General features: G+C 42.7%; 1 protein-coding gene across 1 annotated transcript in view; it reads left to right on the top strand.

The window, feature by feature from the left end:
- The first annotated feature begins 7,749 nt into the window (after positions 1-7,749).
- The window catches only part of TMEM178B (transmembrane protein 178B), a 226,907-nt gene continuing 216,298 nt past the window's right edge, over positions 7,750-18,358 (top strand). The window contains exon 1 of the mRNA XM_074169020.1: positions 7,750-8,131. Within this exon, the coding sequence (XP_074025121.1) occupies positions 7,750-8,131 (382 nt within the window). The remainder of the gene's footprint in view (positions 8,132-18,358) is intronic.

Below are 18,358 nucleotides of genomic sequence, written 5' to 3'. Positions count from 1 at the left end.
GCACCAGAGTGAAGCTGAATCTCAGCTTGTAAAAGCAAGGTCTAAGATGCATTTTTTTGGTGTAGGGAGATGACTTTGAAGTAGCCCAGAGGGCTAAAGGTTGCTTGCTTTGGCTGAGTTGTTTCCTAGCCCAGCAGAACTCCCTCTGTTAAGAAACTTACACATGTGCAACTTAGGCCTTTTATTTTTCTAAAATATTTTCTTGATGCTCCTCTGACATTGCAAGAGCTTCACTGTTTACTCAAGACTCAACAGAGACAAGAACAAGGCTGGCTTTCTTCAGTTACTTTAGTGCTCAGCTGTGAGCGTCGTACACATTTAGATCCTACCACCTGGTTGAAGAAGCTAAAACTTGTGGCAACACCTTTAAAGGTGGAGCGGTAGGTTCCAAATTATTCTACAGTTTACCACAGAGACCACAAACACTCAGTCTGCGTGGAGGTGGTGCAGGGATAATGTCTTCAGTTGACTCAATTTGCCTACCAGGCTTTGTTTTCAGTAGCTTATAGTTTTGCTAAACTTTAACTGCTTGGGCTGACATTTTCCAAGCATGATGTCCACGTTGGGCAGTTTGGGGGAAAATTTAATTATAATTTGCTTTAAAAAAAGTTTATCCTTGTTTTGTGTGAGAAGATTAAAAATATTCTGAGGTATGTTCTGATGAGAGCAGTGGTTATCATACATAGTTAGCTGTGTCCACAGTGTAGCCTTAGGTTGTTAACAGTGATGTAGTTTTGACAGCTGACAGCTAAATAATAAAGAGTAAGTTTTCACTGGAGGAAGCAATTTTAGTGCAAAGGCCCCAGTCATTTTTTTGTTTGTTTTGTCTTTGGAAAAACAACATTATACTGTGGTTCTTTTTAGTTGGGTACTGTCTTTTACCTGTCTCTGTGTGAGGTGATTTAGTGTTGGCCATTCCCTCAGCTTTATTGAAAAAGATGATATAGGACTGCTTACCTACATGGCTTCCCGCTTTCTGCCCAGCAATCCCTTTTGCTTCCTCCTAAAACAAGTCTGTTCTCTTGATGCTACACTCCGTTCAGCTCCTGACCCCCTGATCAATTCTGTCTCAGCTCACGTGTGCTTCCCCGGTTCATCACAACTTCAGGGTACTAAATCAAGACCCTAAGAAAACACCAGAGTAAAAATTGTCCATTAGTTACCATTCGTGTCATGTGTTCATGAAGTAAGATACATGATCAAATCCTACTTTCTACACAAACTCTGTTTCTATTCATGGTAGATGACGGATGAACTGGGACTCTGCAGTCCTGAGATGGAGGCTGTTTGGTGAAGAGTTTGGAGGCTGTGTAGGGAGCCTAGCAGAGGAATACAGGTAGGAAAAATCACAGTCACACAGTTAAGGCAATTGAATTGAAATTGAAAATTGAATTTTATTTTACTCTTTGTGATAGTTGCTATTATGAAGCTGGGTGACTCACATAAATTACATTCTTCCCAACTACTGTCCATGTGTTTCTGTTTTCTGTGTATCCAGTTTCAGGCACCCAAGCACTAATTTGTAGAAATACTGCCCACTGTGTCTAGAGGCAAGGTGACTGGGAACTGTTCTCTGAGGAAGGAAAGTGCTAAGAACTCTGAAATTTTTGGTTCTAAGCTTCTTTAATTGAGCACCCAAAATACACTGACATGTTTGAAAATATTGGCTTTTATCTCTGTTCCTCAGCAGGGAGCTCAGAAGATAAATTCATTGATGTTTGTAAAAAAAAAAAAATCCCTCAAACACTACAACGAGAACATCACTATAGACAAGCCCATGAGGAAATTAATCATTCTATATTCAATGCAAGATCTGGATGCTCTGCAGTAAATAGTACATGCACCACACATTGGATGATAAGGGTAAGAGAAAATTTGAATAGTGTTCATTAAGTGAACAACATCCATCCTTTGCGCTGAAAAAGGCAGGAGACCCATGGAAACAAAAATCGTGTAATTAAAGATTGTATCATAATGTGTTTGCATAAGGGGAGAATTAATGTTGCATAGGTGATCTTAAATCTGGCATTTAGTAACTTGCTTAATTTTGCAAGCCAAATGTTTTGGTTTTTTTTGGAGAGCGCAAAACAAATCCCTTTGGGGAGTTGGCGGGGGGGAGGCAGAAGCCATCCAGGTAAGTGCTGGTGTGTGCAGCTAAATACTTGTGTGTGCACAACTAAACACTAGCATGCATATAGCTGTCTGCCCAATATCATTGTGTGTGATTGTGAGTATGGCGAGCTCATGTTTATGCAGCTGGCTGGTATTTCCCTCTGAAAATGCCTTTATTAAAAAAATAATAGAAGGAATATTAAAACTGGTTTAGATGCCTGGGTTTTAGAAGACAAACTTATATATGGCATTTTGTGTTCCAGACCTTCCTTTATAGAGCCTCTGCTTGGTTCTGACTCACCTGAACACCCCAAAATCTGTTTGACTGATGGGTTGAGTGTTTGTGGGAGTTCCTGTAAGATGCTTCTATGGGATAGGCAGCATCTTTTACGTCTGTGTTAGTGGAAGGGCTGGCATGCTGAGGATTCACCCACACCAGTACCCAAGGTGCATTGGAACGATAAAAAATATTAGTAGATATAATTTGTTATATCTGTGTTTGGTTTGATTACTGTCTTGTATTTGAAATCCTGTAATTAGAGCAGCAAACTGCCTCCAGGGCCGGTGCTACTCCAAGTAATACAGCACTAGTATGAGTTCCTTTGGCTTCAGTAGGTGGTTTGTTACAAAGGATGAAGGCTGGAGTCCATGTAAATTAAACATCACCTCTTGGGAAATGAAGATCACAAAGAGAGAAGGGAAATAGTGAGGATCATCTCTCCCTCTTGAATAAACGGAGTTAGCGGCACAGAACCCTAGAAGTGGGAAGTGCATTGCCTTGCTCAATCCCCTCCCCCACTAGATGGCACTGAACTCTTTTTCTTTAAAAGAAAAAAAAAAGGAGGAGGAGGAAGAAAAATATGGTGGAGGTCATTTTGATGTAAAAAAAAACCCAAAGAAAAGCAAATTGCAATTGGTTGTCTATTAACTCTGCCCTTCCCCCTCCTAACCCAACACCCCGCCTGTGTGTACCTTGGTACAGGCGCTCTCTTTCCTTTGGTGTCTGAAGCCGTCTTGGAAGACAGTGGGCGATGGTAGCTGGAATGCTAAGGAAAGCGGAAACAATCCTGGGAGGGAATGGAGAGGAGACTGGCCCTCGCTGTAAGACAACATCCGTGGTGAGGTCTAGCAGGCAGCGCACGGCTTGTCACAAGGAATTTGCTCTGAACAGACTCACCCGGCTCCGCTTCTCTGTCCCGTACCTTCAGACATTTTTCCTGTGCACCCATGTGCTTTAGCTTTCCCCCTGGATCGCTGAAATCATAACCCGCAGAAAGGAAAGCCTCAGCTTTCAATCCTTTACTGAAATAGCATTTTCCCTCCCCGATTCATTCAAGACCCATGAATTACCTGCCTTTTTGCCAAGATGCCCTTAATTCATTGTAGGGAGTGGTTTCCACGTAGCGTGCCCAAATGTGCGTGGAGGGCTTTTTTTAAAATGACTTTCTCCCAGCTCACATACATCTGAAGATCGACAAGAATTGTTTTTTCCCCCTGTGGTGAGGCGGGGGTGGGGTGGGAGGAAGAGAATTTAATAATGATCTGTTTGCGCTGAGAAGGGGCTGTGTGTAATAATCCTGGGAAGAGACAGAGGAAAGGTTCCTAACGCCTGCAGCAAGCAATATTCTGCCCCTCCTGAAAAGAAGGGGATAATGATGATGAGGGAGAGAAATCTTTAATTCTAAGAGTTAAAGCAGAGCTCATCTGAAATCCAGCACTCTCTCCTACATTTATATATTTAAGGTGACTTGCAGTAGGATATAGATTGCCATCTGATAAAGCTACAGTTGTGAGCAAAAAAAAATAAAAATGCATAGAAACTGCCACTGAAATGCCTTTTCAGAGAAAAAGAGAAAACCTGGAACTTCATGCCAATGTTTGGCTTTCAAACCCATATTTAAGAATGAGAAGAGGGAACAAGTCTGGCTTCTCCAGGTACAAAAGTCCCCCTGTCCCAAACTCTCTTGCTGCCTTGGAGTATGACAGGAAAAACCTGGCACCTGGACCTACCTGGGTCCAACCAAATCTTGGCTCTTTGGACTGTAATCCTAATGTTTAACTAGAAAAGAAATGTAGGTATGATTACATTATGTGATTTTCCTGTCCCCTAACATGTCTTTGGCCAATATCATGAGAAAAACAGCTCTAGCAGCTGGATCCTCCATTTTGCTCTTACCCCCAGTCTTCCAGTTCAGTCTAAATAGAGAATGAATGAAGCAAACTGTTGTGCTTAAATTGAAAATCCAACAATCCTATCAGCCAAAACCCACGTTTGGTAACATTAGGCTTTTTTCCTGTTCTCATCCTTCAGCTTGGGACTTGAGGCTAAAAATTGATGAAGAAATCCAGGTGCACTCTCATCTCTGTGGGTGCAATGCAAGAAACCTGTTTGCCATCTTCTTATAGGAGCCAGCAGCTTTTTGACCACAGACCTCTAAAGTTTATCTCCGAACAGACAAGTATGGCTGCTCCAAGCCCGCTATAAAATTGAATTCTTTTTATGTACTGACATGTAGTTGCTCGAAAAATCCATTTATAGAAGTGGATCCACCTGTGCTTAACTGTTTTAAAAAAGCCTTAGATGCTTAAATATTTGCCCTTATTATGAACAACAAAGGGAAGTTACTGCTAAAAAAAATTTAAACCAGTGCCTTGTTTCAATAAAACAATTAACTTTACCAGAGCTTTTAAGATACAGTTAATATTCATAACATAACATTGAAATTTTGCAATAGAGCTGTTTCAGAGGATGCAGGTGATCACAATGGCTATGGTTTGGATGATCAATTTTCCTTTGCAAGCTTAGTAATCATGTGAGGGGGTTAGACATTATAGTACATTTCAAACCAAAAATGGTTTAATGGGAAAGATGCCCTTGCACAGCTGAAATCCCAGCTGACTTGGGACCTGGTTTTGCCAGGTGAAATGGAAGGAGTCATCTTGCCTTTTTTGGTGATACAATTTAGTTTGGGGCCAAAACCTGGTAGGATCCAGCCATGTTTTTTTTTTTTATTTGTTTCTTTCTTTCTTTCTGATGCAGCTGTAGTCCACAAGAAAATCCAGGTGTGTATTTCCGATACACGAAGAACTACTATGGTCCCTCCTCTGCCCTCCCCACTGGGGCAAGTACAATTTGTGTGGCTAGGGTTGAAAGCTAGCAAAATCCCAGTACTCCCCTCTTGGGACAAAGGGCTATCACCAACCCAGTGGTTCCAATAAAGGCTGTCCTTCTTTTCTATTCAAATGACACAGTTTAGGCTGCAGGGGCCAAAAGCTACATGGACCCAGCATGGATGTAGATTTTTGCAGCACTCGCCCGTGGAGAGACATTGGGCTGTGGACTTTTTGGTGCAGTAGGAGTGACTGCGTTGTTTTTTCTTCATGCTTTGGAGTTGCTGATGTGTGGGAGCCAAATATTGGATGGGGCTAACTGGGTTCCTCTGCCAGCTCCAGGATGCTGTGATACTCACAGAGCAGGGTGTACCAGGATCCAGGGCTTTTTGATGGAGAGGAAATGGCCACACTTATTTCCTTTTTAAACAGTACAGTTCAGAGTCTGGAGGCCTCAGTTTTCTGGATCACACAGAAACTCTTGAATCCAGGGTTTTTTTTTGAGCTCACTCTCTGTGTTATGTAGTTGGTTGGGATTTTTTGGTGCAGTAAGAAACAGCTCCGCTTGTCTTGGATTTGGTTGACACAATGTAAGGGCTTGTGACCAAGAATGAGCAGGATCCAGCTAAATCCAGGTTTTACATTTTCCCCTCTTAAGAAAGTAAGGCTTCGACATTTCCTGCCTGGCAAGTGGTGCAGTTTATCTTTAAGGAGGCTAGAGAAATAAGAAATGAGTCTCACGTTGCATGGGTGACATCACTGGCTTTTGGCTCAGCGCTCTGTATGCTCTGTCTGTAGGCTTTAGCCAAGGCTGCAGGGCTCGGTGTTTGAACAAGGAAAGATTCCCAGGTGTACAGAAGATTGGATTCGCTCTTATTTGGGTTAAAAACGGTGAAATGAGATTTCTAAAGCTTGGGGACTCCAGCTCGCCTTCTGTTGCACTTGATCTCTACAAGATGGGTGAGTTATTCCCATTAGAGAGAAAGGGAGTGGAAATTTAAGGAGAAAGAAAAATATGTCTGAATATATAACTGCTGATGCTGAGGATACGATTCCTATGAAGCTGCTGAGCTAAAAATCTCAGCTCCGACGTGGAGATCGGGCCATATGGCAGAGAAATGGTGCAGACCGAAAGCTGTTGACAACTGTTAGGGGCTGCTTTCCTCTCCCCGTGTAAGGTGTGTGTAGCCTCCCTCTCTTCCCCCTCCCCCCCCCCCCCTCCCCCGCCCCGCATCCCCATCCCCATCCCCCGGTTTGTTTTGGTTTGATTTCCCCCGACCTCCCTCCCCTCCCCATTCCTTAGCATCCTTTTAGCCAGCCCTAGCCCTGCCTGCCTGCCTTCATCTTGCAGATGGCTAACGTGCCGCCGTGTTAGGCAAACTGTGCACAACACATCCCAGCGCCGGGGACGAAGGAAGCTTTTTCAGATACCAGCGGAAAAAGGGGGTGGTGGTGGTGGAAAAACAAAACGATGCTGGGGCCGAGGACTGCTTCCAGTGCTGCCTAGCGGTAGGCGGGCGGTCGCGGCGGGTTTCGCCCCCGCCGCCTCTCCCGGCCGGGGAGCGGGGAGGGTCGGCGCCGCGCTCGCCGGGAGGGAGAGCCGAAGGGCTGCCGGGGCGCTCCGGGGAAGGGGCCGTGGCGTTACGCTGCCTGGATGACAGCGCAGACGACAAAAGCGGGCGAGGGAACGGCAAGGCTGGCAGAGAGAAGCCGAGGTGTTTCCGAAGCCAAGATGTCAGTGACTGTCAGCGAAGTCTGCTAAGGGAGAGAGACCTGTGCATGCCTGCGGTTCCAGATCCAGCCGGGGAGGTTGTATTTTAGCCACGATTTAAAACAGCAGCGGCAGCAGCAACAACAACAGATTGCTCCCCCCTCTTGCTCCCTCCCCTTCGACCCCGCTTTAAACCCAAGCAAGCGACCGACCGTCCAGACGATGATGCTCTCGCTGAGCCACTGACAAAAGAAAAGGCAAGTCACCCATTCCTGAAGCCGGGATACCCGGCTGCTTGCAAGCGGGAGATCTCTAGCTGTTGAACTTTTCTGTCCTGTGATGATGCTGTCATGAGCCTGCTGATCTGAAAGCCATCTCTTCTGGATTTCCAAGCTGGCCAGATTGAAAGAGATTAATGGACTGATCAAACAGCCGTAGCTTTCAGCTTCAGGGGAGACAGTAGCCATCAACCCTTTTTGCTCGGGTGCTTGTGGTGAGGGGAGCAGGACATCTTTGTATAGGTGGGTCGCTGGCTTGCTCCCGTTCGAGGTGGAAGGCTGTGTTTCTCCTCACCAGGTCTCTTCCGCAGAGGAGAAGAGGCAGATGAGACTCCAGGACTGCCTCCAGGGCAGAACTTTGTAGCGCTGTCAGCATCCCTCTGCAGCGTGGATGTGAGCCACGGGAGTTGGGGATGTTTGAGGCAGTCTCTGCCAAGTGACACCTAGCAGCTGCTCCGGAGGTTTTTTTGCGTGGTCTCACGCTCAAGGGCTTTGCCTGTTGTGAAGATGTCCATGGTGTTTCTGTGAAGCTGAGGTATGGCTGCTGGAAGGTTACTGCTGTATGCTGGCCTCTCTTTAGCTCTGTGTGCCCTGGGCATGCTGGCTGTGGCAATCTGCTCTGACCATTGGTATGAAACTGATGCCAGGAAGCACAGAGAGAGGTGCAAGAGCATCACCACTAAGAGAAATGATCCTGGCTTCATTTATAACTCCAACAACAACCTGCCTCTCAGGGCCAGCAGGTCTAAGTTGGACCGCTGGGAAGGGAAACTCCTCTTGGCAAGAAACAGGAGGCAGATCTTTGCTATGAGCGCAGTCGACGAGTGCAACAGACAGTACAACTCGACCAACATGGGGCTCTGGAGGAAATGCCTCCGACAAGGATTCGACCAAGAGCTGGAGGAGCTGATTGCCAAAGGTAAGGGCTGTTTTTTACCAAATGAATGTGCCAGGCCCTCCTGAGCTGAGCAGAGGCTGAGAAGAGCCATTTGGGCTCACAGATGGGAGCTGGCGTCTCTAGCCAAGTACCTTTCCCTGCAATGGGTGAACTGGCCTGGCTGGGCATTGCTTCCTGAAGCACTGCCAGGGCAGTTTCCCACGGGGTTCTCTACTGAGGTGTGGGGTTTGGGAGCAAGAAAGGCAGTGGAGGTGAGAGCAGACACACCCTAGAATGTCTCTCTCATGTGTCTGTCTCTCTAAGCTTAATATAATCTGCCCATCACCATGGTATCAGATTATTTTCCACATACAAATAAAAAGTATTAATAAAGCAGATGCTGGATTTTTAAAAATTTTTGTTTGTCCCTGGTGACTCAGGCAAAGTACATATTATTTTATTGGAGGCTACATATGTCTGTATTTCATCATTCCCCTACCAAATACCCCATCAGTCCCAAAATACACCATTTGCAGTGCTCACTTGTAGGCTTTTTCTACCCTCAAATGGAGAGTAAACAAAGAGAAATGCTAAAGAGCAGGAGGAAACCCAGCTTGTTGTTTACACTGAGCTATGTTTTGGAATATTTTCAATGTCTACAAAACATTACATGAATTTATTAGGAGCGTTAGAAAGGAATAATTTTCTCTTGGGGCGGAGATGCATCTGTTTGCCTGTAGCATTTTTGTGCTATGTATTTTCTTGTCTTTTGGTCCTCCTTCTCCTTTTTTCCCCCAAGGTATAAGGTTCAAAGTGATGGTCAGTTTGCCTCAAATGTTTCTTTGATCCAAAGTATAGGAAGGGAAGATATGCATACAACCCAGCCTAAGCATCCTGTCCACAGAAGATGTATGTTTTTGGAGGATGATGAGGGTTTCAGTAAAGGATGACAGCATCTTTGCTACCCACGGCATGGTTACTCCATACAACAAAATACCATTTCCCTCCCATGGTTCTTCTGTTGCATTCAGATGATTCCCCAGGGGTTTATTTCCATCACAGTGAAATCACTGCTTGTTACACCGTGCAATCTTTAAAAATACTTGTTTTCTAAGTGTGTTCTCTGTCCCAAACTCCCTTGATAGCCTGCGCTAATTCCCTCTTCAGACGTTGCAAGCAGAATTATTGCTTAAAGCTAATTATTCATGAGGGATATACTCTCACAAGTGTTTGCCAGTATATGTTTTGTTCCGTATGTTTTCAAAGTGAGCAGTAGAGGTGAGTAGCACAGTATAGACTTGCACTGAGACAGTACAAACAGGTGGTATAGCAGGAAACCTCGATCACTAGTTGGAATCCTGTCTGTGTTGCTAGTGACCCTTAATGTCTTGTTGCTGTTTAACGATCTATATGAAATGAATTTGTGACTTCAGTTCCATTTCTAATGGACAAGTCAACATGTCCAAAGCCTGTCAGCACCTTGGCACCCTGCTGCTGTTTTCAGTGCTGAGGGAGGGATTCCTTTTCTCCATCTAGGTGAGGGCACAGATGTTCTGGGCTGGCCATGGAGGTCTGGCTCGCTCTGCCACGTGTGCTTGCTGTGCTTGGGGCATAAACAGAGAAATTCAACCTTGACAGTGGGCAAACACGTCACCAGAGCTCACCTTTGGCAAACGGAGTTTCAATTACAGAGGTTTTTCATCTTCAAATAAGTGAGACACATTCCTCTTTCACTGTCTGCCTTGTCCTGGGTTCAGGAACGTCTGTTTCTCCTGCCAGAAACTGCTGTAATTGCCTGGCACTGGGTTGTGTAAGCGCAGCTCTGCTAATTGTTAACCGTAGAGAAAATGTGGCTGAGGAGGTTAAATGCAGGAGAAGATAGTCTTTGAAAGATACAGCTGTAATTTGTGTGTGTCTGTGTGCATGTATGAGTGTGTGAACGAGCGTGAGTGTGGTGAACTAACTCTAAATATACAGCGTTCAGCTGGGAGCAAGGGATTCCCAGGCTCAGGTACAACGTGCGTTCCAGCACACATACTCCTGGACATATGTGGCTGCAGATGGCCAGATAGCCACTTCACAGACTCGCTGCCACCAGGTCAGAAGTTCAAATTGTGCACATAAGGGAGTTATGTGCAAATATCGGTGCGTGTCACTCTTTGCCTTCTTTAATAGCTTTGGATACACATTTAACAAACTTCATTGTATGTTGAGAGAAATGTTAAAGGAGGGAGACTTGTAGTACTGAATACCGACATCATAGTTCATTTGATGGTCTTTTTGGAGCAAGGATCTTCTTATATTATAACCCTCAGCCATGGTGAAGAGTCACACACGTTAGCACTAATGCTATACAGGTGTGTTCCATTGGTACCTCCAGATTAAAACATAAAAAAGCAAGTATAATGGCAATTTGATAAAATAAAGTGTTTGACTTGCTCAGAAATAAAATGAGATATTATAGGATTGCTTGACCACTTTATGTTTTGTTAGATCAAAAAGAACTAATGGATTTTACTCTCCCCTTAGGAAACAGTAATGTAAAATACTCATCTATTAAAAATCCTTGCTTGTGGGAATCACTGAATTAGAATGAGCCAGCTTTACATGGATAGTCAACTAGTGTCCCTGTTCCCACCAAAGGCCAGCTACTAGACTGTTTCTTTACCATCCTCAGCTGTATGATGAAAGCAGAATAAGTACATTTGCTGTCACTGTCTGATGTTGAGAACAGCTCTGAATTCAAAATTATGCAGGTCTAGGTTCATCCTGCCAGCACCACCTTGCATTTCCAGTTTTTCTTCCATGGCAGATGCTCATCTGGAGTTAGAGGTTGCAGGGGTGGGTGCCTGGGCAAAGCATGCCCTGTGCAGATGTGAAGAGCTGCAGATGTTCTCTACCTGTAGTAATTAAATACCCTGATTGGGGGACATATTCCTGCACAGGCAAAATTTCTCTCTGTATAAAATGAGAGCTTCAGGGCAAACACCATATAAAAGAGGATGTTACTGGTTCATAGGCCTTTTACTCTCCTTCCTCTGCCAGCTGTTAATTTAATCTAGCACACCTCTTCCGGAGCTGGATAAACTAATGCAGGTTCTGGCCCCAAATATTGCATGTAATGCTATATTTAATTGAATGTAAATGCTATTAAGAGTTGGTGGTTGGTCGCTTTTTTTTTTCTTTTTTTTTTTTTTTTCTTTCAGCTGGAAAGGGTCTAAACAATCCATTTATTTTGAGACAGATCCTACATTTTTCCCTAGGCAAAACTTCCAGGATTGAGAATGGTAGGTTTGTCTATCGAAGGATAACAAAAAATAGTCATTAAGAGTCTAACTAGCTTTGCAAATACCCTCCAGTTATTCTGCTTATGAACTCTGCTGAAATTAATACAAGCTGTAGGCAGTTGGCTTGTGGCAGGATCAGGCCCTATGGTACTTGGCAGTGTTCTAATGCCAGTGGTTTTAAAAACCAGGTCTATTTCTGAAGAGGCTGGGTCACTTCTGTGATTCTATTCTCTATTTATTAGTTGTACTTTCTGGTGAATAAATCAAAGCCTTTATGTTGGATTTTGCTAGAAAAACTGGAGATCTGTTACTTCCAGTTTCTTATGGACAGATATAATAGACACGAATACATACATAAACTAGTTGAATGTATTTATTTTTTCTCCTATCTCTTTTTCTATATTCCCATAGAATCCATGTGCATGTTTTAAAATATTACAATTAGATTAATAGGCAATGAATTAAACAGATTGTCACAAGTGAGCATACTCAGGGAGAGGCAGGCAGACGTAAGAGACCAAAGGCCTGAAGAATATTCTAAAACTGCATCAAAATTAAGCAATTAATTTGTTCTCTTTGTCATCATGGATGAAAAAAAGCAAACCGGAAACAACAGAATTACAGTCAATGAAGAAATTATTGGAGTTGAACATGCCCAGTCTTGCTAACTTTTACTCATCTGAATAATCTTTAGTTCTGGGAATGGGCTGCTTGGACTGAGGCAAAGCCCTCTTGTAAAAAAGGACTAGCCAAAAAGAAAGAGTTTACAAGGCTGGTCCTCTGATTCTGCTTTACATCTGATCGAGTCTTCTAGCATCTCGGGACCAGAGTTTCACGCCTGACCCCTAAAGCCTTGTGCAGTCAGGACACGCTGGCTCTGGGTTTTAGAGCACAATGGTCTAAGTCTCTGGTCTTAGAGCACAATGCTCTAAGCTTCTTGTGATTCTCAGGTGTCTGTTCATCCTCCTCAGTGAATTAAATAGCTCTGCTGCTTAACACTGTTTTAAATGTAGCATTCCCTGTATCCCATTAGATTCACTGTTTGCCTGTTTACCATTGAGTTTCTAGTGAAAGCAGCATTCCCTCACCCTGCCAAAAAATCCCAGTGAACCAACCACCTCCACCACTAAACAAGCAGAGACTTGAAATGCAGGTAAGTGCCCATTCGTGGCTGGGAGAAGGCAGAGTTTGTGTCCTGCTTTGGCAATCACAAGCTCACATCTCCTTAATACCACTTGTAATGACCCAGAAAAAAAAAAACCTGGAAGCCACAGAGTCTGTCTGCATCCTATGGCAGTGTTGCTCAGATGCTTTCCTGCACTAGTCGGGAGGAAAACAAGAAAGGAAAAAAAGGAATTACATCATTTAATTATAAAGGTACAATAAAGTAGATGAAGAAGTTGCACAATAACCAGAGACTGTTCCATTTAGACAATTACTACTCAGAGGACCTTTCATCTCACTTTTGGAAGGCTGCCAGTTAAACTTGTCTGGATGGGTCTCTGCTGCCTGCTGTTGGAATCCAATTCCGTTTTAAAAAAAATAATCACAATGACCTTCTTATTTCAATCCCCCTTTTACCTTTCCTCTTTCCCCAAGATCCGTGGAAGTCATAGTAAATCCTATTTTAAAAACATTTTATTGTGAGTATACTTAGCCCATTGAACAAAAAAAAAGCAAGTAATTCCTGTGCAGGCTACCTCTGCCCCAAATAGTATGCAAGATTTCTGGGATGAAAGCATTCTCTGTTTTGGTTTGTCAGCTGCATGGCACAACTGAGGAAGAAACGCTTAACAGGACTACTCCAGCCGTCACTAGGGATTATTTATACACAGTTGGAAAAGCCTGAAGAGAGGCTACTTGCAGCTAGCTCTAGGAGTAAAAATATTTATTTCCATGAAAGTACTTGCAATACCTTGCAATGCTGTAGATTTGACTTTTAAAACGCAATGGTTTTGCTAGGTAAATGTTTTTTTGCCATGGTTTTGCCAGGATAGCCATTTTTTCATGTATCCTTCATACATTAAAGAATCCAAATGCTTTGTTTAAAATGTGTTTGAAACCCCAACTGTTCTCCATATGCGCTCATTATAAAAAGGACTTTATTGAAGTCTCAATTCTGATCCTAGTGAAGTCAATAGTAATGTTCTATTGAACGTGGTGATGCAGCAAGTTCAGGCCTTCAGTGTTTCCTTTGAGGTTAAAATTGTCCCTGGATAGAAAGGCCAACGCAAGGTCTGTGCTCCCTTCTGTCACAGCAGAGTTCTGCTGGAGGGATCCAGTGAAATTTAAGCAGTAGACAGGCTTTGAGTTGAATTTCAGGCTAACCAGGTATTTAGCCTTCACCGTTTAAGATGCTGTAATTATCTATTGATGTAGATTGGAAGTCAAATAACTGCAAGTTTCTAAGATACGGCAAAGACATCCTCTTGCTCAGAGATTTTCTAAAATCATTTAATGGATGAAATCACTGGTGTTTCACGCATGTGAGTTCCAGGAGGATTTGGCCCACCATATTTTTAAATAAGCAATTTTAATATTTTAATTGCATCAAACTTAAATAGCAATTCATTAAAAAGTATCTTTGCCACAAGTAATGAGAACCTGACACGTTCCTCTGACACATCTGAGATAATTAGTTTGATAATATATATCTGCTAAAAATACTAATAACATATATGTAATCTAACAGAGCTGCAACTGGTTTTAATCATGCTGTTTTAAAGGGCAAATTTCAATCAAGCTTTTGGCTTTCAAGCAAAATTGCCAGTGAAGACAAATGGAAATTTTGCCTGAGTAAAAATGACAGGATCATGCCCTTCTCAAGAGAAACTGATATTTGCAGAGCTGCCTGCAGGACTGCATGCTTAATTCCTGTTCATTTAATTGAGCATCCAAATCCTTTTGAGAAATCTCAGCATTTTTATCCTTTCTGCCTATTGCTTAAAAACTTTTTTAAAAGCGTGGAGGAAAGATTTAATATGAGTGCAGATGTGTTCTGTTTACTGTAAAAATAAAAATATGAAAGATTATTTCACTTAAATAGAGATTAAACGATCTGAACTATTTTGTCATCTCCAGCAATAAAAATCCGTATTAATATTGCTTTTTCTCGTTGAAAAAGTCTTTCTGTGCACTCAGAATAATGTCAAGAGTGGAATGAGTTCATTAACTATTGCAGAGCCGGTAAATGAGGAAGAGGAATTTATGTTTTGTAGGTTCTGCAAAAATAATGACAATCATTTATAATGTAAGTTACTTAATGGCTCATTGCTAACAAAATGTTGCTGGAACCCATGAGTACATATTCACCTCTTTAAGAGCAAAAGAAAGAAACGAGATGATGTTTCTTTGTTTTTAAGGTATAAATAAAGAATGGGGATTCTGGAATCCAAAATCCACTTAAAAGGAAGGAATATAAACTAACATATTTTCTCTGCAGGAGAGAAATCAGACTATAAAACTGAAATTTCCCCATTTTCTTTCTCATAAAGCCTAATTCTTTCACAAATAAATATTCAGAACTGCCCAGCTGAGCTGGCTGAAATCATAATCCTTTGTAGATAATTACCAAAATAGATGGAAGAAAGGTAGTGCTGCAGTTAGGGCAGGGCTTACAAAGCCAGAATTCCGTCCAAGCTCTGCCATAGTCTTTCTTCATCACCTGAGGCAAGTGACTTGTACCTTGATCTCTTGTACCTCAGCTCAGTAGCAGTATAATAGGGATTTTGTTCATTATTATTAATACCAGTTAGAGTTCTACCGTAGGATTTATGAGCCTTAATCATGGATCAGAAATCATGGATCAGAAAAATGTCCCTGTCCTTTTGACACGTTGCTGCACTTAAAATATTGGAGAGTAATGCAGCCTTATGAGAGAGTATAAGGAGATGACAAGGTAATTATGTTCAGCGTGACCGGTAGTGGTTTTGAAACACCAACAGGCTAACCACATTCCTGTAAGCACCACGAAATGCAGGATTCCTAAAAGAGTTGTAAAGGAGGATAATGAATAGGAGGTGCAGATGTTTACAAGATGGTCTTCCAAAGATTGAGGGATGGCACCAGAAAAATCATGGGTCATGTCTGCTTGAAAAATTAATAAGTAGGTGATGGGGATTGACCTCTTTGGTTGACTGTAGGAAGAAGTTGACATTTCCTTAATGAAGACAAGTAGATTATACTAATGAGATAGATATTGGGACAGCAGCCTACAGCTGCTAAGAGAAATGACATGGTCAGAGTGATGTGTTAGGAAAATTATATTTCTAGCAGCATCCTGAATGGATACACGGAGGGCAGGATCACATTTGTAAAGGTCAGAAGAAGAAATATTGTAGTAATAAAGGCACGGGATAATGAGCGCCTGGACAGGGAAAGAATATGCAAACCTTAGACATCCCCTGCTTCTATGGACGTAGTGAGAGACATGAGATGAAGATGTTGCTCCAGTTGTTGACCAGAACAACAAGGAAAGCATAGTGTTTGCTGTGATGATCAAGAGAGGAATTACTGAAGAAAGCATGTAGTAAAGAAGGGAGAAGAGCATTAGGAACTCTGTTTTAATTACGATAAGCTCAGTTTGATATCTGTATGTCTATGAAGGAGTGTCAGAGACTGTGGGTATGGACCCAGGGAGACAAGTTTGTGTTAGAGGAGTGAATCCGCAGATTGCTGCATGGAGATGGTAGTGGGATCCATGTTTGTGATGGAAATTACCAAGGAGTGAAATATAGAAAGAGCAAAGCCCCGCGAATTTCTGGCAGAGCTGGGAGAAGAAAAGTGTCTTCTGGAGGGCGTGCAAAAGGAGCAGATTCAAAGGTGGTGCAAGAGAAGTGAGTAATGTCATGGTAGCTGAAGAAAGACACTGTTTCAGGTTAAAACAGCACAGGAGGCTACTGAAGGTAGCTGCCATGCTGCAGCAGATGAGAACAGAGTAGTCAGACTATGCTGAAATTTGCCTAGTACGTTAAGTAAAGACTTCTGCAGCTGCAGTTGCAAGGGAGAGGAAGCTGCACTGAACTGGTAGGGGGGACTCCAGGCGGCGTTTGTACCTGGTGTATTCAGAGAGGTTGGTGATGAAAGGGAGGAGAGAAAAAGACACAGTATTTAGAGAGGAAAATAAATGTTTTAAGATGAAAGAATGTTTTAAGATGAGAATATTTTAAGAGGAAAGAGATTGAATGGTACTTGCGTTATAAGAGTAAAGATACAGAGGGGCGTAAGAGGTCAAGGAGAAGAGAGAATGAGAGGACAAGAACGGCCATAAGGAAGGTCAGGATATAGGATAAGACTGGCTCAGCGGCAAATGAAAGCAATGAAGGAAGAGAGCTGCATAGGAGGTTTTTCATCTGTGGGAGAGAAGAATGAGGAAGGAATTGTAGGAGGGGAAGAGGAAACAGAAGGCAAAACTACTGGAAGAGGAAGATCGTATTTTGCCATTTTTTTAATGGAAGAACTGGGTGAAATCCTGTGTAACAGCTGAAGTGGGGGCTGGAGGAGGTGGGAGGGTCTGAAGAATAAGGCAAATGTGGCAAAGAAGCGACTATGACTGAGAGTCTGAGATTTAACTGAGCTGAGCTGGAGTAGTAAGCTTAGGAAATAAGCAGGACTGAATGGGGGAACAATGCATTTATAGTAGAGAAAGTTAGCCAGGCAGTGGGATTCCCATCAGAGATGCTCTGCTGTGTGAGATGCAGCAGAGAGCAACCGGTATGGGTCAGCTGGGATTTGGGATGGCAGGGCAGGAGCAGGTAGGGGAATGCAGGGGAAAAGGTCTATGAATGAAAGAGTACAGCATAGATAACATCAGCATGTGGAGAAAGGAAAGAAATGATAAAGAGGGTGATAAAGGCTGAGAGCTGGCAAGAAGTCCTTAATACTGATGATCAGGGGTGACAGAAAGACCAAGCGAGTTTAGCGTGAAGTTGGTGGCTGATGGTTGTTGCAGGAAGGGACCAGGGAGTGGTCCAAGCAGTGGAGCAGAAGGATGGGGGGAGAGTGCAATATGAAACCCTGTCTTTTTGGTGACTGACAGGGTCAAACAGGGTTGAAGACTGAATGGAGGAGACAGTAAAACATAAAGCTTAAGGGGCAGAGAGGTCACTACCACAGACTCTTCTATAATTTGCTTAGGTGGTTCCCATTGAGACAGTATCTGAATACTGTACTTCTTGGTCTTTAACCATAAAGGACTTCTGAAGAGTGGAATTATTCCTGTTTTACACATAGGACAGTTGCCCAACAATGCAAACAACCTGCAGGACAAAAGTTCATGTTGGAAAGAAATTTCTCATTGTTAGTCCCTAACTGCATGAGCTGGTGTTTTGTGTTAGATTTCATCCCGTTTCTATTCACCAGTCCTCAAAATTACCCAGTTCTGCTCATACGATGTTCCATAATGGTTAAAGAGATAGGGAAGAATGTTACACTGATCAGAGAGACAAAGGAGCCAGCTAACAGGAACAGGGCAAAATGGAAAAACTCAAATAGCTTAATGGGCTCAAATTGGGAAGTTGGATAATTTCCATCTCAGACTTCTGAATTATGTGCTGTGTGACATTGCAAGTCCAGTAAAAAGGATTTTCAATAAATCTGTCTAATTAGGATGGTACATTAGGAATGAAAAGTAGCAAATCTATATTTAAAGAAAGGAGAAAAAGTTGTCTGGGCCACAGTGGACCTTTTAGTTTGATCATAATAATACCAAGCGGAATTTAAAGTAAGCTCTAAAGGAAAGATTAATTAAATGCACGGAGGGAAATGAAATAAACATTCAATGTATGTTTTTCTTTTTGAAGTGTGCCAAACTACCCTGATATATTTTGCTAGGAAGATGAATGGATTTTGACACAAGGAAATGCCTTAAACCTAAGTTATCGGGATTTTGGTAAAGGATTTTATATTCTGTCCCTAAGGATATGGTTTGTTACAACGTTAAGGTAATTAGTACACAATTTACAGTGTGTTTAAAGAACTGGCC

Source organism: Numenius arquata, chromosome 2, assembly GCF_964106895.1.
Source record: "Numenius arquata chromosome 2, bNumArq3.hap1.1, whole genome shotgun sequence".
NCBI classification, from domain to species: Eukaryota; Metazoa; Chordata; class Aves; order Charadriiformes; family Scolopacidae; genus Numenius; species Numenius arquata.
Note: the sequence above shows the minus strand (reverse complement) of the source record. Positions and strands in the feature narration are given on the sequence as shown.